Source organism: Nematolebias whitei, chromosome 10 (assembly GCF_014905685.2).
Source record: "Nematolebias whitei isolate Nwh7 chromosome 10, NemWhi1, whole genome shotgun sequence".
Taxonomy (NCBI): domain Eukaryota; kingdom Metazoa; phylum Chordata; class Actinopteri; order Cyprinodontiformes; family Rivulidae; genus Nematolebias; species Nematolebias whitei.
The window spans coordinates 24,913,695-24,941,503 of record NC_056507.1 but is presented as its reverse complement, the minus strand read 5'-3'; the positions used below and the strand labels follow the sequence as shown (position 1 = coordinate 24,941,503).

The 27,809-nt window shown below is 40.4% G+C and overlaps 1 protein-coding gene across 1 annotated transcript in view; it reads left to right on the top strand.

The window, feature by feature from the left end:
- The first annotated feature begins 8,193 nt into the window (after positions 1-8,193).
- ptprq (protein tyrosine phosphatase receptor type Q) overlaps positions 8,194-27,809 on the top strand; it is a 46,686-nt gene continuing 27,070 nt past the window's right edge. Inside the window, exons 1-22 of the mRNA XM_037682871.1 lie at positions 8,194-8,283; positions 8,704-8,872; positions 8,969-9,229; positions 9,346-9,506; positions 14,060-14,189; positions 14,774-14,882; positions 16,447-16,561; positions 18,259-18,328; positions 18,419-18,618; positions 18,715-18,943; positions 19,025-19,153; positions 19,243-19,389; positions 19,510-19,670; positions 21,579-22,032; positions 22,125-22,286; positions 22,369-22,548; positions 23,681-23,788; positions 26,007-26,288; positions 26,377-26,658; positions 27,030-27,150; positions 27,241-27,395; positions 27,484-27,629. Of these exons, the coding sequence (XP_037538799.1) occupies positions 8,194-8,283; positions 8,704-8,872; positions 8,969-9,229; positions 9,346-9,506; positions 14,060-14,189; positions 14,774-14,882; positions 16,447-16,561; positions 18,259-18,328; positions 18,419-18,618; positions 18,715-18,943; positions 19,025-19,153; positions 19,243-19,389; positions 19,510-19,670; positions 21,579-22,032; positions 22,125-22,286; positions 22,369-22,548; positions 23,681-23,788; positions 26,007-26,288; positions 26,377-26,658; positions 27,030-27,150; positions 27,241-27,395; positions 27,484-27,629 (3,861 nt within the window). The remainder of the gene's footprint in view (positions 8,284-8,703; positions 8,873-8,968; positions 9,230-9,345; positions 9,507-14,059; positions 14,190-14,773; positions 14,883-16,446; positions 16,562-18,258; positions 18,329-18,418; positions 18,619-18,714; positions 18,944-19,024; positions 19,154-19,242; positions 19,390-19,509; positions 19,671-21,578; positions 22,033-22,124; positions 22,287-22,368; positions 22,549-23,680; positions 23,789-26,006; positions 26,289-26,376; positions 26,659-27,029; positions 27,151-27,240; positions 27,396-27,483; positions 27,630-27,809) is intronic.

Below are 27,809 nucleotides of genomic sequence, written 5' to 3'. Positions count from 1 at the left end.
AGAGTTTTGCTGGTCTGCAGTAGCTCTGGTTACAGCTGCAGCTCTGTAATCCTGGGGTTGCAGGTTGCTTCAGGAAGGGCATCAGGCATAAAACGATAAAATGATCAATCTTTCATGTGAGTTCACTCGCTGTGGTAACCCCTGCAGAAGGTAGCAGCCAAAAAATCTGACTAATATGCTTTTTGCATTTTTTGACTTTTAGCTAACATTTAGCTACTTTTAAGCTTTTAGCTTGCATTTTGCAACATGTAGTTAGTGTTGTGCTCCTTTAACTTTTACATTTTTGATGGAGAGTTATGTCTGGTGACCATTTTGCTCTCTTTTTTTCTTTTACCTAGCTTTTGCTCTTTAGCTAGCATTTTGCCACTTTTACGTTTTAGTAATTGTTATGCTGATTTTAGCTAGTATTTTGCAAGTTTTAGGTCGTGTTTTTGCTACCTTTGGCTTTTATTTAGTGTTTTATTTATTTTTGCATTAAAAACATTTTCAGCATTCTCATCAACTTTTTTCAGTCATCCAGCGCTTCACAATGACACATTTATTTATTTATTCATTTTTTTTGCAGAAATCGCAGTTTTTCTTGTACTTAATCTGTTACTAAAATGAATTCCTTTCTTCCACAGTGCCTTCAGCTCCTGCATCATTTTCATTTGACCTGGTGCAGGTGACAGACCAACAGGTGGAGCTTCGCTGGAGTGACCTTTTCCCCTTCCTGAATCTTTCTTCTAGTGAAATATTCCTCCAGTATCAAGGAAGTGAAAATGGCAAGCTGGGCGGTTTTGAAAGAGACAGATGCAGGGAGCTAGTGGAGAAAAAGAGGACTAAGACATTTTCCAGAGGAACTGTGAGGGTCCCTATTTCCCTCTCCTCTAGAGGAGTAACTGTGGCGGGTTTATCTCCAGGGAGCATCTACTCTTTCACCCTGCAAGCCTCTCATCCTGCTGGCCCCCGCTGGAGCCTGGGACAAACTCAAACTGCATACATGAGTCAGCTAATATTTACACACACACACACAAGTCACTGCAGAAGATAACTATAATATGCTAATCGTGTGAAATGTTTCACTTCCTCACCTACAGGACCCTCTCCTCCCCAGAACATCACTGTTGGCTCCATTAGAGCCAGTCAGATTAGCGTCCACTGGATGCTGCCAAACACACCATGTCTGACTGAGGGGACGTTCGTTGTACTCTGTGAAGACGTGTCTTCAAGACAGGAGAGGGTAGTTACCAACATCTCCAGGGTGCCTGAGACAAACAGGAAGCAGTTGTACACCGCTGTAATCGGGGGACTTGAGTCTTACAGGAAGTACAGGGTTGAAGTGCTGGCAGTGACTCAGTTTGGTGTATGGAGCTGCAGACAGGAGCCTCTGACTGTAAGGACAGGTGAGCACGTGCACAGCTTTATGTCACAAAGTGCTCATATTAAAATGTCAAGTGTTTCTTCTGGGAACACGTTACTTTCACAAAGGTCACTTTGAAGAGTCATTAAGCAGTCTGGACTTGTTGTATGTTTTGTGCAAGTAGAAATAAAATTTATATTTAGAAGTTAAAACAAATTCCCTACATGTAATCATAAATACAGAGTCTATTATACATACAGCTGAATTATTGAATGTCTTGTAGATAAATGTTAGTTTAAACAGTTAAATTTGTCTGATTCACCTCATAGTGATTCTGTTATAGAGCTGTAATTACCTACAAAAATTTTCTAAGTATATTATATACCTAACTGTCAACAATTGTTTTCACTGTAAACTGTTACACTATACATGTCATTAAACTGCAATATGCTAATATACCACATTTATTAATAATAATTTAATTAGTTAAATTAATTAATAATTCATTTTAATTAGTTAAATAATCCTGCACTAAAACAAACAGTTTAATGTCTCTGTCTGCACCTGACCTGTTTTAGACCTTAATTGTTGGTATTTTTATATTCTCTGTTATTTTTATATTCTGTAATTTTTTACAGTATTTTCTTTTTTTTTTTTTTTTTTTTATTCTCTGCTATTTTTTATATCTTGTGTGATTCCTTGTGTTTGTTCCTTTATACTGAAACTCTGGCACAACAATTTCCTACAGGATCAATAAAGTTCTATATTATCTTATCTTTATTATATTTTTGTACAAGTTAGGGTTATCTGTACTGTTTTTACCTTTTGGAAACAACTTCTTAATATTTACATTTAATTTCATAATCAAATCTTGTTTTTTGAAGGTTAATTGTTTGTTATTAGACATGTCATTATTCTAGTTTTGAGGAGGCAGAAATTAATTATGGATATCTTTAGGATCAGCAGCACCCATAAATGTCCAGTATTGAGCAGAACGCTGCTTGTTTGTGTCTGTTAGCGGTGAAGCCCCCGTCTGATTTGACGGCGTTGAGCACGAGGGGAAACCTGACGGTCTGCTGGACCGGCCCACTTCATGATCCTCCAGATGGTTATTACGTCACATCCCAGGCGCTCAGTCATCCCACTGTTTCCTCACGGTGGGTGAACGCCTCCAGCTCTGGTGAACTCTGGACAAACACGTCTGTCTGTGTGAACCTGGGCGAGTTCGTTCCTGGTCACACGTATGACGTAGCTGTGGTTGCTTTGAGGGGAAACGACAGAAGCGAGGGGTCCAGGATCACACACACCACAGGTCAGAGAACTAAAAACTCTGCCCATATCTTTTTGTCTTTGTTTGTTGTTTAGTGATGACTCTTTGATTTGTGTTTGTGTAGCTCCTCTGCCTGTGCAGGTCGCAGTCCCTCTTTCAGTGGGCCCAAACTACACTCAGCTGTACGTTCAGCCCCCGAGGGTGGGCGTGATAGACGGGTTGAAGGTGTGTGTGTGTCTTGGCGTTTGCAGCAGTGTGTGCACGAGGTCATGTGAATATAGGTGTGACTGGCATTCGCTCCCCACCGGAGTTCAGATCGTAACCATTGGACATCTCAGTCCAGGATCACAGTACCAGCTCAGTGTGTACAGCACCAGTGGGAGGCGGACCGGACCACCATACTACACCCACCCCATCAGAACAGGTGAGGGATCTGTCAGTGAACCTAAACTTATCCCCCCTTTTAGTTTCACACAACAAAGAAAAGTTGTGTCTCTTTATAGTATAATAAATAGGACAGGTGGGCAATAATGTAATTGCTTCTGTGTGTACTCAGTTTTCAATCTGTTAGTAAAATATCTCACGAACCAGTGAGCAAATTTTCATGAAACTCTGAAAAGGTCATCAGTATCTGTACATCTACAACTCATTCAACACTCCCTGTTCTAACCTACAAAGCTCTCAACAACCTAGCTCCATCTTATATTTGAGATCTTATTGTTTCATATTTTCCTAACAGAGCACTTCACTCTCAGACTGCAGGTTTACTTGCAGTTCCTAGAGTTTCCAAAAGCAGAGTGGGAGGAAGATCTTTCAGTTCTCAGGCTCCTCTCTTGTGGAACCAACTTCCAGTTTCTGTCCGTGAGGCTGACACATTGTCCAGTTTTAAGACTGGGATTAAGACTTTCCTTTTTCATAAATCCTATAGTTAGGGTTGGCTTGTTATGCTGCCATAAGCTTAGACTAATGGAGGACAAAATGACCTAATTTCCTTAAACGAATAGTTAAAATTGAACGTTTTCATTAGAAATTATTTCTATCTTAATGTGATTCTTGACCTGCCATTGTGTTTCTGTTCTTCCTTCCGGTTCCTCTCAAACCCAACCAGTTGAAGCAGATGGCTGCTTGTCCTGAGTCTGGTTCTGTTAAAGGTTTCTTCCACACGAGGGAGTTTTTCCTTTCCACTGTTGCCTTCATGCTTGCTCAAAATGAGAGTTCTGTGATGGAGTTAATCTCAAAGCAACCTGCTCCTCAGATAAATAATGTTAAATTATTATTTTTATATATGAATGTTTCTGTTCGGGCTGCACGGTGGCGCAACTGGTAGAGCTGCTGCCTCTCAGCGAGCAGGTCCCTGGTTCAAACCCCGGTCCAGGGGCCTTTCTGGGTGGAGTTTGCATGTTCTCTCCGTGCATGCGTGGGTTTTCTCCGGGTACTCCGGTTTCCTCCCACAGTCCAAAAACATGCATGTTAGGCTGATTGGTAACTCTAAAAATTGTCCCTAGGTGTGAGTGAGAGAGTGAATGGTTGTTTGGCTCGTTTGTCTCTATGTGGCCCTGTGATGGACTTGCGACCCATTCAGGGTGTACCCCGCCCCTCGCACAGTGATTGCTGGACATGGGCACCAGCGACCCCCGTGACCCAAAATGGAATAAGCGGGTAAAGATAATGGATGGATGGATGGATGTTTCTGTTCAGTGCTCTGAGATGACTTCACCTGTGACTTGGCGCTTTGTAAATAAACTGAATTAAACTGAGGTTTGGAGTCAACCTTATTCAAGATGACCACTGCAGCTGGTAATATCTGATAAATGAAATTTCATGGAATGCTAGTTTCCTTTTTTAAGTTTCCATTGTTACGGATTAATCAGTGTTTTCTTCCTATGTGAATGTCCATTGTATTGTGTCTAGAGCTGCACAGTTTCAGAAAAACATGTGATGATGAGTGAATATTGGAATGATGTGTGATCCATGTTTTCCTCACTCCTCCATGTGATTTAGCATTTTGGCCACTCTCATCTAAATCGGCTGCATGGTCATTTAGATCCATTTGATTGTAGTTTGTGTCTGTAATTTATTACAATCCTTTACAACTGACATTGATTTTGCGATAACAACTTTTTTTTTTATGTAGTGTGCAGCCCGGATTTCTGCGTTAAGCTGAGATAGAGGTGTTCAATTGAAATTTATGTTAATGTTTTTTTTTATTGTGCTTTATTGAACATTGAAAAATATCCCAATACTTTCCCCATCATCCATATTTAGCCTCAGTTAAAGCTGTTTTCCATGTCATCATCTCATGCATTTTTCACCAACCAGGTTAAAAATGTAATTCCCCCTAATACTGGCACCAGATCATGTCTGCTTTGTATCTTTGAAGATTTGTGCTGAAATGATAGAAGATTTAGAAATGATGGAAGCTGCATGGTTTTAGGTGGGGCTGCAGGTCGTAAGGAGGATACTGTAAGCCATGAAACATCCGAGACTAAAGCAGCTCTTTTTTCTTTCCACAAACACAAACTCAAGGAAAAGATAATAAACGTTTTAAATGCAATAGTGCAACACGCTAATTAATTTAAACAATTATTAAACAGATACAGTTAGTCAATAATGTCATTTCATCAGGGTGCATAATCGGTTTTGTGATTTTCTATACCAAAAAAAAAAAAAAAGCTATCAGTGTTTTTTTAAGTGTTGGAGCATTAATGAGAATATTTTTTGGTGCATGATGTGTGATTTTAGGTCTGGCTCCACCAAGCAGATTAAGGGAAGGAATGGTGACGGAGTCATCCATCGAGCTGCTCTGGGATCCAGCGGAAGGTCACGCTCACGGTTACGAGGTCATATGCCTCAACTGTGAGCACACAATCAAGGTAAGTAAAACAATAAATTTCATTTTACGTGTTTACGAAGCAGATGCATGAATTAGCTAATGAAATGCCTGAAGGTGGGCACAAATCAACCTTTGTGGGCCTATTATGAACACCTGTTTGAATGTCTTTTAATCTATAGCATATTAAAATGTGTATTTTCGATTTTCCTCTAATTAATGGTTTGACTGTGATAATTTAATAAAGCTTTTTGTTGTGTGTGTTACAGGTGCAGAAGGTGTTCGGTCCGAGTGCAGTGTTTTCTGCTCTGACTCCCGGCTCACTTTATCACTTCGTCGTTCGAACAGAGAAGGAGTCCTTCGCCGACAGTTCGCCCGTCTCGATCAATATCACTGCAGGTAAACGCACACGCAGGCGAGCACTCCTTCATCTTTGGTTCCTAATAACCGTGCCTTGTTTTTCATGCTGTGGCAGCCCCCGTCATGCTGGAGGTCTCTCTTGTCAATAAAACAACATCATCCATATGCATTAGCTGGAGTGCAGCCAGAGGACTGGTGAGCGAACTCATCCTGTCCATCAAAAACAGAACATCCATTCAGGAGCTGGTCGTTTCTCATCAGGAGCCCAGGTCAGTTTACACCACATAAATTATTATGAGTCACTGTCGCAGACTAAAACTTGTGCCTGTGTGATCTGTGCATCCATAGATCATACAGCTTTGAAGGTCTTGATCCTGGGAATCAGTATACTGTTGAAGTGGTTACCACCAGTAGAGAGAGAAGAAGTAAACCTGCCACTCTGATCCTGTATACTGGTGAGTCAACGTGTGCGCAGAACACTTCACCACATGTTGGATACATCTGCACCCTCTGGGTTTGGAAAGAATGACATTTCACTCACCCTATAGTCATGGCTCATCTCTGGTTGGACTTCTGTCACCTCCCTCGACCTCCAGCAGTCCTGGCCTCTGCTAAACTCAGCAATTCGGCCAGAGAGCTTTCAGTTCAGTAGCCTTCGACTCCACTGTGCACCGTTTTAAATCCAAGGCTGGTGATCAATGGAAGATATTGGCACCGGCTGTCGAGGGACCAATTTGTTAGAAAAATTCTCCCGTTCACTAACGTTTACTCAAAAGGACCATAACTCATGGCAGGTGAAGTTTTTTTTTTTAACCGGCTTTACTTGCAAGGACCCATTCAAGACAGGTTGCATTCATTCATTCAACCTTTATTTATACAGGTTAGTCTCGTTGAGTCATGAGGACTCATTCACAAGAGAGACCTGTTTTAGACAAAGAACACAGATGAGGTACAGACAACCATATAAAAGCATGTAAAATGAAAAATAAATAAAAGAAATTATATAAAAACCAAACAAAAACAGCTGCATAAATGTACATTCATATCATAACATAACACATAAAATACTGTATTTTTCGGACTATAAGGTGCACCGGATTAAAAGGTACATTAAGCGACGCTAAAACATTTTGACAGATTTTTAAGCGTTGTGTACCACATAAAATCATTTCAAGTTAAGTAAGCACAACCAGAATTAGTACATAATACATTAATTAATACATAAGGATTATAAGGCTCAATGTTGATTTTTGAGAAAATTAAAGGATTTTAAGTGCACCTTATAGTCCGAAAAATACAGTACATAAATGCATATGCATGAAAACAATGTCACAGAATGAGCCTCGAATAGAGTCATGTGCAGCCAGTTCAGTTCAGTGGAGTTCAGTGGGTGTTCCTCGTCCTGTAGCCAGCGCAGTCTCAACTCACAAAAGGCACGAAGTGGAGATAAAGTTTGTTTTGGGAGACATCAAGTTCGCGAGGCAGGAGGGCTCAGCCATCTCAGTTATAATATAAAACACAATAAAAACATTCATAACCCTTGGCTGAAAATTCTCTAACAGAATCAAGCAGGAAAAAGCACATTTTTTGTTTTTAAAATAAATCTGACCTCTTGTTCTTACTATTCTCTCTAAAATTAAGTGAATTTAAATAAAAGGCAAAAAATTAAAGAGGTTGTTATACTGTAAGTCAGGTCAAGTATAATGAAGTTTAATGGTAAACTTTAGGGCACAGATGAGAAACAGAAAAATGACCACAACTGCCAATTTACAGATGCAGAACTAATATTTGGTGTGGTAGTAACTGAGAATCATCTTCGAGACATACTTTGAGTATAACACGTTGGATGATATTGCACAGCTAATCCGCCTTAGCGAACATAAAACTGGTTATAACTGTCAATTTTGCAGATATTGAGCTAAAATTTGGTGTGGTAGTAGTTGAGAGTGATCCTCAATGCATACTCTTCAGGTTAACACATCTCACAAGATATCACATGATATCACGCCCTTCGTTTATAAAGTTTGACCAAAATGGCTACAACACTTTTCCTCATAAGATAATTTAAGTCTAAAACTTTGGCATGGAAGGCGGCAGGTTTTATGTATTCCTTCAAGGCATACTAGTCTGAAGTTTGGTCTGAACGTAGAAAAGTAAAATGAGGCAAAGCTTAAATTAGACATTTATCTGTTTTTTTTTGTTGTTGTTGTTGTTGTACACAAAATACATTGAAGCAAAAATGCAGGACATTTTTTTTAAATATTTGTAATTTAATATTCCAGCATTACTGTTGCTGTCATCTCCATCATCTCTCTCCTGCTTGCTAATTAATTAGAAGCATATTTACTGGAGCCAGTACAAGATATCATGTGTTTATCTCCAGAAGCAGCAATGCCACAGGAAGTGACTCTGTCAGAGCAGCCAGAAACATCCGTATTCATTACCTGGAGAGCACCACCAGGACAGGTAGAGAAGTACAAGGTGAGATGTCTGAGATGTTTTATCTGCCAACGTCTACAAACAAACATTCAAATCCGTGGCACTTCAACAAACAAAACTAAACATTTATCTCTAAATATAATTAAAAGATTGAACTTACGTCAGTTTTGTAGTTTCTTAGCAACCTCCAAAGGCACAGCGAGGGTTTGGTTTCCAACTCTTAAAAAATTCACGAGCACACAGGAAGTTCAGCCAGGAAGTATGACGAAGCACGTTGCAAGCACACACAGCCAGAGTCAACAAGATTTATTTATTTTGTTGTTAACCTGAAAATCGAGTGTCTAAAGTGTAATGTATAAAAAAATGTACATGTCTAAAAATCTGTTATATCTTCCCTGTCGTTTGTTGAAAATACATTTTCACAAAGTTCTAAGACTGAAGATCTTTGTGATGTTTTGCCAGCTTCTGTTTGGGCTGCTGTCCACAAACAGGAAGTCGTGGACGGAGATGTTTGTCGAGAGCGTGAGCTATAAGATCAGGGAGCTGATCCCAGGGTCAGACTATGGTGTCAGCCTTCAGAGTGTTTTGGGACCAGACACCAGTCGGGCAGCAAACAGAGAGTTCAGCACACGTAAGACACACAATCACGCACGCCTGCTGTAATGCTGCACAGATTCTGATGCTCGTTCAGTCAGATTATAAATCAGTACGCTAATTTGCCTTACAGGCCCAGCAGGACTGTGCTCCCTTCACGTGAATGAAGTCAACTCTTCATCGCTCACCCTAAGCTGGAGCAGTGCACCTGGAGAGTTCGAGCACCACAGAGTCATCGTAACCAACGCTACAGTCACTAAAACACTCATCATACACAAAAAGGAGCGGGTTGCCGTGGTTACAGGTCTGCAGGACGGCTGCAGCTACAACGTGAGCGCCGAGAGAGTGAGAGGAGCGACGGCAGGAGGTGCCGCCTTTCTGACTGTAAACACAGGTAGATACAGTTTCAGGTGTGCCACTGATCAACAACTCTAATACATGTCTTCAGTAAGGTGCAAACACTTTCTCCTTCTCTCGCATCCTTACCCCACTTCGCTGTGTTTTCATGAGTGCCGAACCCCGTGCGAGGGTTGCGTTTCGTGAACGTATCCGCACACGCATTCTCACTCCGGTGGCAGCGGGCAGAGGGCTGTGTGGATCGGTACCAAGTGAGCCTGCACCCAAACGAGGGAAAAGTCATAATTCATCCTGCACAAGACGGATACACTCAGGTACACACACTGTTCAGATGAAAAGTCACAAAAGTCTATTATAACTGCAGATAGTTGGGATATATGATCTAAACACCATCAGTGCACTGATGTTTTATTAGTGAAAATACAATGTAGAGTTGCATTCGGTCCCAAAAAATCTGACCCGACCCGGCCCCAGCCTGTAGCCATCATTTCCAAACCCGATCTGACCTGATGAATGAACAGTAATTACAGGTCTGAACCAGAACACCCCCCCCCCCCCCCCCCCCCCGACATTTTTATTTAAGAAAAATTGTCCTTTCATGGCCGTCAAAACACATTAAATCCCTGCTTCTGCCTGCATTCTGCATTATTCAGACATGGACCCTGCTCTGACATGTTGAATATTTTGGGACCTCACCTGTTGGGGTCGTCAGCCACATGCATCCGCTGTGTGCAGCTGAATCTTTTTTAAGTTACACCACCACCTTCTAAAAGGAAAGAACAAAGATGCCTCATTTGTTTGAATGTCTTTTTTTACTTTAACTGAACTCTTTACCTCTTTCAAGGCCGGTCAGTGCGCGGTCAAATGGTTGCGTGCGGCAGGTGATGCTAAGGCAAGCCATGTTGCCATATAATTGGATCGTCAGCCACACGCATCCGCTGACACAATAAAAAGCCTGACACAGGCCCATCCTTAATCCGGGCTGGGCCGGGTTAGAAATGATAGCTCTAATACACTGTGCACACATTATTATCTACCACTCAGTCTGTCAGACACATGACTGCCTTGATGAGGTTGAGACCTGGATCTGGAAAGGCTTTTTTAATTTAAACAAAAACGAAAATCGAGGTGTTTTTTTTTTTTTTTTTTTGGTAATGCCCCTGCTTCTGCCTCCTTAGATCTTGGTTCCCTTGCTCAGTCAACTGTCACAAACTTAGGGGTCAAAACTGATGGTACCCTTAAACTCGACACTCAGATAAAGGCAACGGTGAAATCTAGTTTCTTTCCTTTGAGGCCGTCGGCCAAAATGCTGCTACACGTCTTTTAACAGGCACAAGGACATTTGTTCACATTACATCTGTTGTAAAATTCCTGCACTGGTTTCAAATCCATTTTAGAATCCATTTTAACAGTCTTTACATACAATAAAACATCTCTGCTCCCATTCAACCAAGTCCTGCCCCACGCTGGTTTGTTCTGGCTACCAGGTGTCCAATACCCCCAAAATGTAACCTTACACACATACACACACACACACACATACACACACACACAGGTAAAACACTGAGCACAGAGCTGGGTAATAGATCTCATTATTTATTAAGTTTCCCTCATGAGCTCAACCCTGAATCATTCATTTGCTTAAGCAGCTCTCCCAGAAGAGGCTCAGAGAGCAGAGATAAACCATTAGCCTTCTGCTAATAAATTAATTCACGACCTGAATTTGTTCATCGCTAAACTTTTGGAACAACTCAAGACCAAGACTTATCGTCCGAGGCCTGAACACTAACCCATCACCTGTCGACCTCCGTGAGCTTCATGCACGACCACTGAATGCAGAAAAACTGGCGAGGCCTCTAAGTTTTCTGTGACTAAAGTAACTTCTGCTCAGCATGGCTGCCTTCTCAGGCATCCTGCTGTTTTCATTGTGCCTTGGACAGGTGCACTCACAGGTAAGACTCACCTCTGTTTACTGACTTATTTGTCTCTAACATTCTGTTTATGTTCAGGGCATTTTCACACAAGTGCAGAATTATTTGTTGTGCTTTTTGAGCTCACCTAAGGTATTAACAGGTGATCACCGTACACTCTGGTGTCACAGGTAGAAAAAACAAAATGTATCTGTCTTACAGGCTCAGGCAGCTACAACCACAAACGGTCATCCATCAGCTTCTAGCAGTCGTTTTATTGATTCTGATGATTGAGCGGAGTGGATGAAATTCATTTTAGATCACATATAATGAAATCGAGTCAAGGGCAGAATGTTTTTACTTTTACCATATTTTTCGGACTATAAAGCGCACTTAAAATCCTTTAATTTTCTCAAAAATCGACAGTGAGCCTTATAATCCGGTGCGCCTTATAGTCTGAAAAATACGATATTAGGAAAGTACTTAGATGGATTTAGTCAACTGGAGGATTATTGTAAATGCTGTTTGTTAGATTGCCAAAGTGGTAAAACATGATAAAAGGCAGATTTTTACACATTTATTTAAGACCTCTAAAGTGGGCTAAGCTTGAGAAAACATGGACTTTCCCAGAATCCTTCTAGTACTTTCTTGCTGCTGTTCAGCCTCGTCCTTCACAGAGTTCTTGAAGCAACAATATGTCATCTTGTTGATGTACAAATCCAACCTACACTCTTTTTGGAGAGATCTAAAAATGCTGTAATCGTTGAAGTCTCACATGCAGTACTACGACTTCTAGGCATCCTATTTGTTGTATTTTGTCTTTGTTTCACCAAATGTTTAACTTAGTTTTGATAAAATTGGTTAAAATATTAGCTTCAAAGAATTGCTGTTGTTTAGGGCTGCCATTTTAGGAGTAATCTAAACTTTAAATTAGTTTGAAATCTAAAAAAATTCCTGGAGATTTTCATGTCTCGCTCCCCTCATGAGGAAAAGGACACATTTATTTTAGATGTTTATTACTTGTACGTTCTAGGGATTATAAATACTATCTGCTTTGCCTTACAATTGTGGAGCTGTTACAGATTGAATTAAAATATATTTGGTGGGAACGTCAAGTGTGTGATTTTGTTTTTTTTGTAATTGTGATTTCTCAATATATTTCATTTATTGACCCAAAAAATCAATTTGAAAAAGGAAATAGTAGATCAGCTGATATGGAAATGATCAGTCGTTCCAACCCTACATTTAAATGAGTTTATAAATTATTGTGAAGCTGAGCTTTAACATGTGATTGTAACACACACCTGTAAAATAAAGCTGACTTTAGTCAACGCAGCACACCTCCCACCATCTTAGTCACCGTCTACTGTAACTGGGAATGTATGACCCTGGTGAGTGTTGATGAAGGGAATGAAAGACAAACAGAAACATTTTAATTTTTTTATTTTAATTTTTTTATTAATTTAATTTAAAAACATGACAATTAAAAAAACTAAACACAATATATATATATATATATGTGTGTGTGTGTGTGTACAATACAATCAAAAATGTAAACAAACAGAAACATGCTGCTTTTGCCTCTGCAAGTCCAAAATATATATATATATATTTTTAAATGTTGAAAACAAAAAAAAAAAAGCACATCTCCTACATTTGTTGTATTTTTTTATTTTTTATTATTATTTTACAACTATGACTATTTGGCATTTTAAGCCTTTAAAGTCATGAAGGAACAGTAAGCTGTAAAATGATTTGATTTGCTAAATATATCCAATCTGTCACAGAAGAGCAGAAGCATCATCAAGAAGGGGCCAGTGGGCACAATGGCCCTTCCTAAACAAAACTAGTGCCTCCCCCCACCAGCCCCCCTTGCTCAGACAGTTTCTTCCTCTTGAGCCCCAAGCTTTTCTTTGGTGGGCATTTTTTAATTTTACATAGACATTTAGGATTAGTAGAACTTCAAAAACATGAAAACAAGCATTGTTTTTTGAGCAACTATACTAGCTAAAAACCTAAATGTATTTAAAGTGAAAATAAAAGGTAAAATTTAGTCCACCTGAATAAGGACAACTGGTCCCAAAACCATGACCAAATGACATGAAATAACTAATTACAATTAAACATATTCAATTCAATTCAGTTTATTTATATAGCGCCAAATCACAACAAACTTGTCTCAAGGCACTGAACAGGAACATTCACATACATAGAAAAGCCAACTAGTAAAGTTCTCTATCTAAGGAGGCCAGCAGACATGTTGAATCTTGGCTTCGTTTCAGTCTCCCATCCTGAGTAAGCACAGTGGCAACAGTGGAAAGGAAAAACTACATGATAAGACATATAGCAGCAAGGTAAAAACTACATGAATCAACAAAAATCAGCATCTTTCAAAAAAAAATATCTGAGGTGTATTTTTACTTATTTATTTATTGTCAGGAAAATGTCCTATTTGATAACATGAAGGGGCGGGACTTAAAACATGTACAGCAATCAGCCACTAGGGGGAGCACATCCACTTTGTCTTCAACTTCAAGCTTGGGATCCCATCTCTAGTTATAATATATCTCGACAGCTCGACTGCGATGGCCAGCGCCTTTCAAACTGTGAAACAATGAGGAGTTTCAAGCTCTAGCTACACGAGTCATTGACTCAACCAGTTTTGTTACTTGTGACCCCCCTCCCAATTGAAGGACTTCAATCAAATCTAAAGTTTAAAAGGGAACCAGCTCTGTTATTTTTATCAGCTGCCATGAGATTCACCAGCTACTGTGGCTTTGTAAAAGTAAAAAATAAACATTATCACATTAAAATCACTGTTGTTGAATAAATTCCATCCAACTGAAACACGTTTAGAACAAAGATGGTGTCAGTGAGACAGATCCTCAGATCCCCGATCTGATTGTGTGTGTGCACAAATGTTAACTGGACCAATAGTGTTCTGTTATTTTTCACAGGCCAATGTGGTGAATGTGAGTCCTGGGACAAAATACTCGCTGACAGTCACAGCAGCCTCCTCCTCCAACATGAGCCCTGGAGTCAGCCGCATGAGCCCTGGAGTCAGCCGCATCATCAATACCCAAGATGGTGGTGAGACGTTCAGACTATTTGTTGTGTTCTTAAAGAGGTTTTAGGTACAGCCAGGCTACTCTCTGGTTTGAGATCTGCTCTTTCATTTAGTCATTGTATATGGTACACTTCACACGCACACACAGACACACACTGTGGAAGAGGATGTGTACACTTCCTTCACTGTTTAATTCCTGTTGGGTAACTCAACCCAGGGCTTTTGAACCACTGGATGAATGGGTCCGAAGTGAATGTCAGTGAAATGCCACTGCTGTGTGAAGCCTTATTCATCAGGCTTCAGCCCTAAAACACATTTGTGCAGGTTGCACACTCATCTACGCTCCCACACATGAACACACTCAGAGGACCAGTCTGAGTCAAACTGATAAGATGTTTAAATTAAAAATGCTCAAGCGTTTCACTCAACAGACTGAAGGGACGGGACAGGACAGCGGATTATGCTACACATGTTTACATCACACACCAGTTGGCTGGAGTCCTGATGGTTAACACAACTGCTTGCACAGCTGTACTGAGAATCTGATCATCTGTTTGCTGGTGTTTATGCACCTCTTCACACACGCTTCCCTCCTCTTCTTTAGTTCCTGGTCCTCCTCTAAGCCTTGAGGGAGAAGCTGTTGGTTCGAATGGGATTTTGCTATCCTGGACCATGCTTACTGATGTGAATAATATAGAAGGATACGTCATCAGGTAGTGTTTTCTGCTGCACTGTGTACCGTACAAAATAAAAAACAACAAAATAGAAAAATCAACATTAGAGAAAAAAGATGATCACTTATTAGAATTGTGGAACTGGCAATTAGAATAAATTACCTTTTTAAAACTCTTTACTCTTTAAGTTTTACTCAGATTAAAACAGATTAAAACAAATAAGTAATCAAATAGAAATGCATACAGGGTTTTAAAACAATAAGTAATGGAGTAGATACTCTGGCACTGAAGGAATTGAGGAAACGCCAGAGGTAGATATAAAAATGGTAAATGGACTGTACTTATAGTGTCTTTCTATCTTATCGACACTCAAAGCTCTTTACACTACAATCTGTGCCTCATTTACCCATTCATACAACAACTCTACTAGATCTATACAAAGAGTAATCAGTGCTTTATCACATTCATACACTGATGGGACACACATTGGAGGCAATGAAGGGTTCAGGGTCTTGTCCAGAGACACTTCAACATGTGAATACTGGTGGAATTGAACCCCCAGCTCTTGAATTAAGGATGACTGCTCTAACCACTCACTGTTTTGATAAGTGGCCCCAGCATCAATCAAAACTAGTTAAATACCATTTACTGTACCGTAAGTAAATACATTTAAAAAGCAGTGTGAACGCTGAGAGCTGACTTATGAAATGTTTTTAAGATGCTGTTAATAAATCTAAAAAAAAAAAAAAATGCTAGAGCTAAAAGCTAAACTAAGCACTAGCTGAAAGCTAAATGAATAAAAATATTGGCTAAAGGCTAAAAAAGAACAAAACACCAGAAAAATATATCAAAAGGGAAATGCTCAAAAGGTACTAGAAGCTAAAAAGGTACTAGCTAAAATCTCAAAAAGCAAAAGCTAAAAGCTAAAAAAAAACATTAGCTACAAGCTAAACAAAGCACTAGCTTAAAGCAAAATGAAAAATACATAATCTAAAAGCTAAAAAAGAACACAATACCAGCTAAGTGTAGCAAAAGATTAGCTAAAAGCTAAATAAAGCACTAGCTTAAAGCTAAATAAAAAACACTGGCTAAAAGCTAAAAATGAACAAAACACCAGCTAAGTGTAGCAAAATGTTAGCTATTATCTAAATGCAGCAAAAAGCAGAGTGTAAAGCTCCATATATTGGAACTTTAATTAATTCTAGTTACCTTATGTCAGTCATTTTTATTTCCACAACTCATTTAACAACAAGAATGACCAAAATGCTTTTCAAGTTGATTAAACACAAACAGGATAATCATCAATAAAATCAATACAGTAAACCCGCACATAAAACAACAACTAAAACAAGGATAGGCCACAGCATGAAAGACCTGATGGGACTCAAACTGAACTTGAATTCAAGGTTAAAGTCAAAAATTAGTTTTCAGGCGGGATTTAAAAGATTGTAAAAACTCCAAGGTGGACATTTTTCCAGCCAACTGTGTTTTATTTGACAAATTCAGTCTTTCTAGTCCTGTTTTCTTAACCCCATATTGTTTAAAATATATATATTTTAATGTTGTAATGTGAATAACATTAAGGATTAATTTGTCTTTGTAGGTACAAGGAGATGTGTCCATACCCCAAAACCTATTTCACTCTAATGGAAATAAACATAGTCATACCAGAAACTCTGCTTACTGTCTTCACCTCTGGTTCCACATATCTAATTCAGGTAGGAAACATTATTTATTACCGTTTATTGGGTGGTTTATAGAAACTTTCTTCTGTGAACTTAACTGTTTTTTTTATTAAGAACATTAATCTAAATCCCATATACAGTAGTCCCTTGATTATCGTGGAGGTTATGTTCTACACACACACCCCACGATAAGTGAAAAACCGCAAAGTAGAAACGCTATATTTATTTTAATATGTATATTTTAAGGCTTTATAAACCCTTCCCACACTCTTGCAATGTTCTAAACTCTTAAACCTATGTAATTCTAACAACATATGTATATGTACTGTACAGTACTGCTAAATTTTATATGGGGACTCAACAGCCTTGGTTCGGTTCTGGTCTGGTTCTGATCGGCTCTCTGCAGCTGTTGAGCACCAGACGATTTTGGAGAGAGCCGGACCTTCTAAGAGCCAGCACAAAACCTCACAATGGTCCCGATCAAGTCTAAATAATCCAGAAAAGTCCAGCTGAGCTCCAGAGAAGACACCGGACCTCCCTGGTTCGGCAAGCAGCTCTCAGATTGACTGATGAGGCTGGAAGAAGCCTTGGTCCGGTTCTGGTCCGGTTCTGATTGGCTCTCTGCAGCCGTTGAGAACTGAAGTTACTATGATTAAGGACATAACTTTTTAGTCAGGTTCAAATTAGATCAAAACTTTCCCTCCATTTTGACAGAAAGCAGCATCTGGAAGCACAGTTGACTTCTGGGTAGTGTAGTCCTTTTGACTGATCTTACAGTATAGGCTTATTGAAAGAAAACTACAAAATGGCGACACCTGTCCGAAGTATTATTATTATTTTTTTTTTACTTTTTAAATCACGTGAGTAATATTAAAGTTGACAATCATTGATAAAACCAAGAACTAGCGAGTCTGTGAAAGTTTAACCATGAAGTAGCGATGGACTACTGTACACCTAATCAATACGCATAAGTGTTGGACGTGTTGATAGACTGAATAATTAGAAGATGTGCAAGAAGCACCAAATCTTGTTTGCCTCAAAGCAAACTTTCCTGGAAATGATCCTCCTTTTATTCTTTGGATGTGAGAGCAGAGGCCAGGCCATTCTCCTGCTCTGGCTGAATGCAGGTAATTGATCCCGACTGAATTGTTAATCAGGTAAACAGATCTAAGGATCAGCCCGGCCTCTTTCCACTGTCTGTTGTCACTGAGCTTGAATGCGATCGTGGTTATTAGTTTTCAGAATTCATTAACCCACAATGACCTTCACACAAACAGACTTTACCAGACTGGCACACTTGTTGAATATGCTTGCACACGGAGCATTTGCGCTTATGTGTGTGTTCATGTATCGTTTTACTACATCTCCCCTGCAATTCTGTTGACCCTCCAGTCTGTGAATGGAACTGCTCACAAACCTGTCATCCCAGCTTAATAGCCTTTATACTCCAGAGACCAATCTTCCTTGAGGCCTGTTAAATCATTTGCCTTTCACTTTCCATAAAAAAGAGAAAAAGTGCACAATCTGTTCTTTCCTGTTTGAACCGAGTGTACGCTGCAGGTAACTAAGAAGTGGCCGAGATTAACACATCACTGGAATAATGTTGGTGTTCTTATTGACTGGAACATAAATTAATTTAAGTCCTAGAAGATTAAAGTCTTTCTTTAGAACAAACACACTCACACACATAATCAGAAAGATGCCTAACTGGCTCTTTCTTCTTTCTTTAGGTAGCAGCTAAATCTCCAGCAGGAATGGGACCGTTCAGCAAACCTTTATACATGAAGACAGCCGAGTCGTGTGAGTAGTCTTATGGCAGCACATCTAAAATACATCGTGCAAAGTGAGCAAAGTTGTGTTTTCTTCTCGTGTTTCTGTTGAATCCTGCAGCTCCTGGCCTGGTGACCAATCTGACGGCGCATGCCCAGAACCACACCTACGTCGTGGTAACTTGGTATTTGCCGCAGCGCATCAACGGCCTCATCACAAAGTTTGCAGTCAAGACGAAAAATGTTCGCTGGCCAGAGAACGTCCGCATTATGGAGGTCAACGCAAAGGAAATCATGACCATAGCTCTGCCTCACTGCAACGTACTGAACCCTGCTGTCGTTCTGTTATTATAATATTATAACAAGTAGAGTCGTAGATGCTACTTTATGTCCTGTGGGATTTTTTTCTGTGCTCAGGACGCGGCTGACATCCTGTCACGTGCAACTCCTAGTCCCTTGGAGATAACAGCCTCTTCGCCGTCCATCACCCTCTCTGCCGTTCCCCCCGCAGCCTCTTGGAGCGTTCCCATATCAGTGGGGGTCGATCAGCTGCAGCCTTACACAACTTATCTGTTCGAGGTGTCGGCCTTCACGTCAGATGGAGAAGGACAGATAGATTCTACGATGGTTCGGACACCAGAATCAGGTGTGTAAAAACAACGAAGTGAAGCTTTAAAGTGTCTGAAGCGTGACACGATCTCCTAACGTTGGTGTTTTTGGATGTCAGCTCCGGAAGATCCACCACAAAATTTTACTATAAGAAATATGACCTCGAGAGCCATTTCTGTGTCGTGGAACCCTCCTAGAACTGTGACTGGAAAGTTCAGCTATGTGCTTTACCTGAATGGACCTACAGGTTATTCAAAACCACCTACAAAAGTCATGCATTTATATACACCTATTAGAAATATATCCAATAATTGTTTTTGTTGTTGTCATTTTCAGGTTTTTTATACGAGAACTCCACATGGGACATGCGTTTCGTTTTAACTGGTTTGACTCCTTACACAAGGTATAAAATATCTATCCGAGCAAAAACTGCAGGAGAACTGGGTCCAGCTACAGAGAACATTGTAATCACTCTATCTGAAGGTGAGTGCACTCGTAAAGTAATGTACTGAACAAGTCCATCAGCACATGTTCAGTTTTCAGTCTTCAGTGGTGTTTTGTATTTTTCTGTGCATAAATCTCTGCTTCTGTTCCTGTGAGTAGCACCCAGCGTAGTGCAGAACCTGATGGCCAAGGCCGAGGATTCAGTTTCGATTCGTGTGAGTTGGAGAAGCCCTGCCCAGCCCAATGGTCCCATAATCCAGTACAGACTGCAGGTCCTGGTTGACAACACTCTGCTGCAGGACATCACCCTCACAGCACAGGTAAAGGCAGATGTCCACTGCCTCAGCAACTAAGAATTTTAATAATTTTATAATGTAAATCCAGAACAAGGAGCTTGAATCTAAATATTTTGTGCTTTAAAGTTGCATTAGAGCAATTAAAAATAAAAAGTTCCGTCACTGGCTTCCAGCTTGGTACAAAACCAACCAGCATCTGGTTTGACAAAATGTATCAGTACTTTACTAGCTGTATTAACCATTGAAGAGTAACCTCTACATTTTATGTGTAATTTATACATACATAAGTACTGATGGTATTAAAGCACTATTTAGCCATACGTTTTATGTACTTTGACAAAATTGAGATGGGAATATGGTACTGGTTTTGTTTTTACTATGCAGCTTTAGCTATTGATTTCTAACCATTCTTTTCTAATTACATTAGTCCCTTTTTATTGCGGGGGTTACGTTCCAGAATCCCCCCCCCCCCCCCACACACACACACACACACAATAAGTAAAAATCCTCAAAGTATTGAAGTTATATTAATTTTAGTATTTATATATTTTAAGGCTTTAAAAACCATTCCCTTACGCTTGCAATGCTCTAAATTCTTAAGCCTACGTCATTTTAACAACATACGTTTATGTAGCTACTAAATTTTACTTACCAGCTCTGCAGAACAGCAGCAGCTCTCGATTCCACTCCAACTCAGTTTCATTTCTGCAGACCTACCCTGCAGCGATGAAGCCCACAATGTTCTAAACTTTGAAACCTACGTAATTTTTATTGTTACAGTACAGCAAAATTTTACTTACCAGCTCTGCAGAAACAGCGGCTCGGTTCCGGTGCAGCAGACCTACCCTGCCAGTTCTGCTTCATCCTTGAGCACTGAAATGCATTTTGGAGGGAGACGGACTTTCGGATGGCCAGCATGGGACCAGACTGAGTCCAAATCTGGATGAAAGAAAGTCCTGGTGGGCTCCAGAGAGAAGCTGGACCTATGGCGCTTGGTAGTCCTCATGCCTAGCTGCTCTCAGATTCACTGATGAGTCTGGAGGTTTGGTTCTGCTCCAGTTCTGATCCGGTTCCCGGTGGGTTCTGTGCGGCCCTCCGCATCAGTTGGGCATGAATAAGCACCAAACTTTTTCCGATCCATTCAAAACTTCCCCTCTAGTGTTTCAGCAGAAGGAAATGGGGTTTCTGGGCGGGGTACTGTTGGCTTCTGGGAAATGTAATCATTATGAGCGGAGATATAGTGTAGGCTTATTGAGATAAAACTACAAAATGGCGGCGCCTGTCCAAAGTATTTTATCTTTTCGTTAACTTTTTCTGTACAGTATCCCATACTGTCCCAATCACATGAGTAAAATTAAAGTTGAAAATCATGTGTCATGTACAATTTTTTTGTTTCTCGTGTTCAATCTTACTTAGAAAACACAAAAAAGTGCTCCAATTCAGCCAGTTTTAGAGGTTTTGAGGTGAAGTTTGTTGTGGTAGTAGCTGAGAGTCATTCACAAGATGCACTCTGAGCGTGGTATCTCACAGTATTGCATAATACGGTATTCTCAGGGTTTGACCAAAATACCTACAGCCAGTTATTTCTCAACATAACACCATCTCAGTCTAAACATAAAGGCGATGAGCGATGTGCACTCCTTCAAGGAATGCACGGTTTTCTATTACTATTAAAATCACCATTAAAATGGTTTAGTCTCCATAACTGTACAAATCCTAATAGAATAAATAACCTCTTATGTTAAAACTGAAAGTGAAAACAAGAATCAGAATGTTTTGCTTCCATATCTCAATCGTTTCTGCTTGTAAGCTTTGCTTCAAGTGAAAAACTGGGAGGACTTGTACCACCTACAGCTGTTTTCTATCTCCGGTGGAAATCGCTCACGTTGCTGATGAGCCAAAATGTTTCAAAGCTGTTCTTCCTTCTTTCAGAACACAACAATTTTAAACCAGAGTGAGGCACGTCCTCCTGCTGCCCCTGCCATCTTGCTGCGACAAAAGCGATCTAGTGAGCTCATTGTGACCACGTCTCCGCCGACCTTCACTGCCACTGTTTCTCCCCGCACCCTGCCCACTGACACGACTGCATCCAGCATCACACTCTCTGCCAGTAGAAGCACCGATCGCACGGCTAACACTAACACTGAACCGACCCTCCACACTGTGGTGAAGTCCAGCTCAAGCTTTGTGTCCCAGTCTCACAGCAGCGCAGGGAGCTCTGTCACTTCTATGCCACCTGCTACGCTTCCACACTGGCTGACAGAACAGTCCCATACAAACACCTCCACCTCAGCTCTGACTCCAGGCCAGCTGCGCCTGTCTACACGCGATGCTTCAGTTACAGCGCACGTCTCGATACGCAGCACGGCAGTGTCTGGAACTCCAGGTGCGACAGCTGCATCACGTAGCGTAGCTTTGCTTTCATAAAAGAAGAAATGCTTCCTTGTGTCTAACTACAAGTTTACATTAACTCTCCAGGTGTGACAGTGAAACAGGAGGTAGTGAATGTTATGTCTGAGAAGCTGTCTTACTTGGTGTCAGAGCTGAATCCTTTCACTGAGTACAGATTCAGGGTCACGGCTTCCACCACCGCAGGAGAAGGACCTGCTACAAACACTACTGAGAAGACCAGTGAGCAGGGTGGGTGCTCATGATAGTGTCTAAAAACACCAAAAATCTCTATAAAAAATCTCTGCAATGATGTCTTGTTTTGTGTTTCAAGTTCCCAGTGCAGTGCTCAAAGTGGCCTATGAGAACATCAGCTCCACCTCCATCAGTGTGAGCTGGCTCCCACCGCTCAACCCTAATGGACGGATCACGCATTACACCGTTTACGGCCTCAATCTGCTCACTAATGAAGCCCTAAAATGGGAAACGAACACAACGGACATAGTGATATCAGGTGCACATTTCATTCTATGTAATAAATAAATAAATAAATAAAAATCTTAGAGCCCAATAAGTGTATTAAAAAACCATTTTTCTCTATATGGAGATAGTTGTGAGGTTCTGTGCAACGTTATAATATCCCTCCTCATGTAAATACCTCTTTGAGCAACTTCACCTATTGAGTGAACAACTTCTGTGAGTGGCGCCAAAACCAAAATTAGTTGCTGTTGTCCGACAACAACTTCCAAATTTTTTACGGCAGTTCATATAAATCCTATTTTATAAAGTTTTACATCACCTCCAGCTCCCCAATTCAAGTTTAATTACACAAACTTCTGCTGTGATTTTAGATTTATTCATTTATTTTGCACAGGTTAAAATGGCCTTACAAAAAATAATAATAATAATAATACACTAATAGACCAGTACAAAGAAACATACACTAAAGATACTAATAAATAAATAAAAAATCACAGTACAAAGAAACATACACTATAGATACTAATAAATAAAAAAATCAACAGTGAGTAAATAAAGAACTTGGCAGTGTTTTATCTGTTTGAAAAGGAGTAGGAAGAAGTTTAAACTTATTTAATCCTACCCCTTATCTTTAATTAATATATTACTTCTTACACAACATATTTATATCAGTAATGTATTATTAATATCTTGATATGGTATTCATGTACATACTAAACTTCTATACAAGAAATGCATATCACTAAGTAGCATATAAAAAACAATATTCACAACCCGGTAAGCACATATACATGTGTATTTATACATCTTTGATTTAAACATACACAAGTTGTCACACATTCCTTGCATTTCTTGCAGTCAATAGTACTTGCTGACAAACGACAACTTAACTTTAGCACTTCCATTGCTGCCTGGGCTACATCTGGCAGAATTACCACAAGATTCCTGCTGGATTAACCCTGTCAGGAAAATTTATCTTACACTTAGTTTGTCAGTCCAGTCAGAATTAAACTCTTCTAGGTCAATCAAAGAGCCTTTTACAACAGGATAAATGATTTGGTATTCACAGAACCATTCTTCAAAAGATCTGAATTATCCCTTTAATGCAGCAATCACCAGAAAAGGAATGGGTTGATTGTTTTCTTTTTGTCTGTTTAAATGTGTAGAGCTGGACAAGTATACTCCCTATAAGCTACGTGTTGCTGCATCTACAGCTGTGGGACAGAGCTCACTGTCAGAAGAGGACGACGTGTTTGTTCACACCTTGGAGGACGGTATGAAACGATCAACAGATTTAAACATACATAAACACAAAACGATAAATCAAATGATTGACTAACATATATAGTAAATAATATAGCTACAAATGAAATGAAATGTTCATTCGTACTCATGTGCTCACACGGACTCATGTTCGTGCTGCTGTTGGTCGGCGTATTGTTTTTAGTGCTTGGTGTTTTTCTTAGTTCGTATCTTAGATCTTATTACTGTTTTTCTTTACAATTTATACTTTTGTTGGATGTAACTGGGATGCTGTGTACACAATTTTGGTCCACCACATGTACCACATGTGTTGCAAATGACAATAAAGAAACTTTGATCTTGACCTTGGGGATCACCACATACAGTGATCGGGAATCGAGCCTGGGACTTTCCGGGTTCCGACCCAGCTGCCCTGCCTCTGCACCATCTCGGCCCCCATATATATAATGTTATAGTTACTGGATACTGGATACTGTTGACCACAGTATCCTTATATCACGGCTGGAACAGTGGGTTGGGATCACAGGTGCTGCATTAGAATGGTTCCGCTCATACCTGAGTGTCAGGAGTTTCTGTGTCAAGGTTGGTAACAATGTATCCGCCTCATTACCTCTTTCTTGTGGGGTCCCACAGGGTTCGATTCTTGGACCCCTTCTGTTCTCACTTTATTTGCTCCCACTGGGGTCCATCCTGAGGAAACATGGTCTTTCATTCCATTGTTATGCTGATGACTGCCAGATCTACCTGCCTGTGAAACCAGCAAGTGTTTGCTCCATTCACCCTCTGTTAAAATGTCTGGATGACATTAAGGCCTGGATGGCTTCAAATTTCTCAAGTTTTAACAATGACAAGACTGAAGTCATTGTTTTTAGCCCTAGCTCAACTGCCACCACTGATCCTGTCAACCTGGACTCTCTTCAGCCATATCTGAAGCAGTCAGGTAAAAATCTCAGGATGGTTTAGACTCTGACTTCAAGTTTGACAAACAAATCAACTCTGTTCTGCAGAAAAGCTTCTTCCAACTAAGACAGGTAGCTAAGCTCAAGCCAGTATTGTCCAGACCCGACCTTGAGAAACTAGTCCACGCCTTTGTCACGACCCGATTGGACTATTGCAACGCACTGTATGCTGGGATCAGCCAGGCCTCCATTTCACATCTCCAGCTCGTCCAGAATGCTGCTGCTCAGCTTTTAACTGGAACTCATAGGTCTGAACATATTACACCAGTTCTGTCCTCCCTTCACTGGCTCCCTGTTCGTACGAGGATAGTTTTTTAAATTCTTCTGTTGACCTTCAAGTGCCTAAATGGCCTCGCACCCCTTTACCTCTCTGAGCTTCTAGAATCTTACGTTACCTCTCGGGCCCTGAGATCATCCAATCAGCTGCTTTTGGCTGTTCCAAAAACAAGACTGAAGCTCAGAGGAGATCGGGCTTTTTCAGTCATGGGCCCCAAACTCTGGAACAACCTGCCCCCCAACATCAGGCAGGCCACCTCCCTTCCTCACTTCAAATCCCTGCTTAAAACACATTTGTTCTCTCAGGCATTTCATAGTGTGAGTTGATTTAGTGTTTTTTAATCTGTGACCCTATGTTTTAAATGCTTTTTTTTAATTCTTCAGTTATTATTATTAGTGTATTGTATACAGTATATATGTTTATATATTTTTCTCTTTAATTTACTCATTGATTGTTGGGTTGTTAAGCACTTTGATAACAGGTTCTGTTTTAAATGTGCTCTATAAATAAAGTTGACTTGACTTGACTATAATTATTATAATATTATAATAACTATAATAATCCGCCGATTCTTGTTAATAAACAAGAAATCTTATATCTTCCTTTCTTTGAATTACGGTTTTAAATCATGTCAAACTGATTTGCTTACAAAAGCTGTTAAAGCTTATATAATAATAAAAAAAAATAGTATTTTTTTTTTTTCCAGGTTCGGGTCTGTAATCACAGATAATTGGTCGGTTTCGGGTCAGGCTTGGAAAAAATGATACGGATTCAGGCCGGGCCGGGGTTGGATTTTTGTTTAGGCCCAAATGCAATTCTAAAAGGAAAGACAATATTAATCAGTTATCAAATACAGTATCAATAATGAAAAAATAAATAGTATTATTAAATAGCAACAGTCGGCTTTTAAAGGTATTTGCATGTCCTTATTTAGTCTTTGTATGTCTAATAGTTATTAGAGTTAATCTCGCTCTGTGATATTTTTCCCCTTAGAGCCTGACTCCCCTCCTGGAAATCTCTCTGTGGTGGACACAAGCCCCTCCACCGCCACCCTCACCTGGTCTGCACCACAGAAGGCTAACGGCGTGATCCAGTACTACGAGATCTCGTATGGAAACAATTCCTTCTCTGCACTGGTGAACAGCACATCTAACAGAGTCACTCTGATCGATCTGAAGCCGTTCTCCTACTACAACGTGTCTGTGAGGGCGTACACACGGTACGGCAACGGCAACCAAACGTCAGACACCTTGGACCTTCTGTCTGGAGAAGATGGTGCGTTGAAGGATGTAACCACTGTTTGAAGGATGTTAGGATTATTAACAGTTTCACGCCACATTTCAATTCTTTATTCCGTCTACAGTTCCAGGCAGTCCCCCTTATGGACTGTCCTATAAGTCGGTGAGTCCCAGCGAGGTGAACGTGACGTGGAGTCCTCCTCTGCTGCCAAACGGGGTCATTACTCTCTACAGCCTGGACCTCTGGAACTCCACGCACCACCTGAATCTCACTTCACTGACCACCTTCATCCACATCACACACCTGAGGAAGTACACACAGTACAGCGTCGTGGTGCAGGCGCACACCCGAGTCGGGCCGGGAAACCACAGCAGTGAGCCACTCAACATCACCACACTCGAGGATGGTGAGGAGGATGGGTGGGGTGTATGTGGTGAGGGAGGGGTTCACTTCCAGGAGTGTCGCCTGGCTGATAACGTCTGAAGGGCTTCTGATTAAATCTGCTTTTCCTCCAGTTTCTCTCCTCAGTTTTGCGTCTCTGTTTCCCCTCGTGCAAATTATGTTCCATCACAGGTTCCTCCTCTGTGATCTCCATTTCTTTCATCAGAACTGAGAGACACATCTTTTGTCACAAGCAACTAAAAATAACAGTTTGTTTCTTTTCAGGATTCTTCTCTTGGCATTTTTCCTTGGGGAGACTTAAACTTAGAATGTTAAACTTCATGAGAAATAAATGCACCTTCATTTTTCAGATCCCATAAGTCTTGTTTGTCTCAGCCCCAGACACCCCCCCTCAGTTCCTCAAAGCCAAGAAGTTGTCAGACTATGAGGTAGAGTTGTCATGGGAACCACCGCTTAATCCGAATTCAGACATTCTCTACTATATTGTGAGAGTTTGGTGAGCTTGGAAATCTTTTTACAGTATTTTTTTGCTCTTCTGTTAGAAAGGAAGGCATCGTTCTGCATGAATGTTTGTTTCCTTTGTTAGGAATGAAACGACTGAGCTGTGGCAGAACATGACAGAGACGTCGGTGGTTATTAATGTGGACTCAGAAAGTCGCTACAATGCCTCTGTCTCCAGCTGGACCCGGCTGGGAGATGGAGGCGTGCTGATCTATATCAGCTTCACCACCACTGAAGCAGGTGCTGCTGACATTTGTTCTGACCACACCTTTTGTCCAAAGATGTTTTTGTAATTTTCTGATATTTTTTTCTACGCCCTGACTTTCAGAGCCCTTTGATCCCCCACAGAACGTGACTTTTGTAAATGTGACGGCCTCCTCTGTCACCTTGATGTGGCTTCCACCTACTGAGCCCAATGGGATTATTGTGCACTACACTATTTACTTCACTGATAACAACACAATGGCAGAAAAGGTAAGAATTTATGGGGAGTGTATGCTTATAAAAACAAACGTGCACGCTGATTTAAAGGGGAATGCAACATACAACCACAGAGGAACAACGCATGATGTACTATGATGTGTAATCTGGTTTAGTTTAAACAGCTAAGTCAACACATGGTGCAGCACAAATCTAATTATACTCTTACCACTT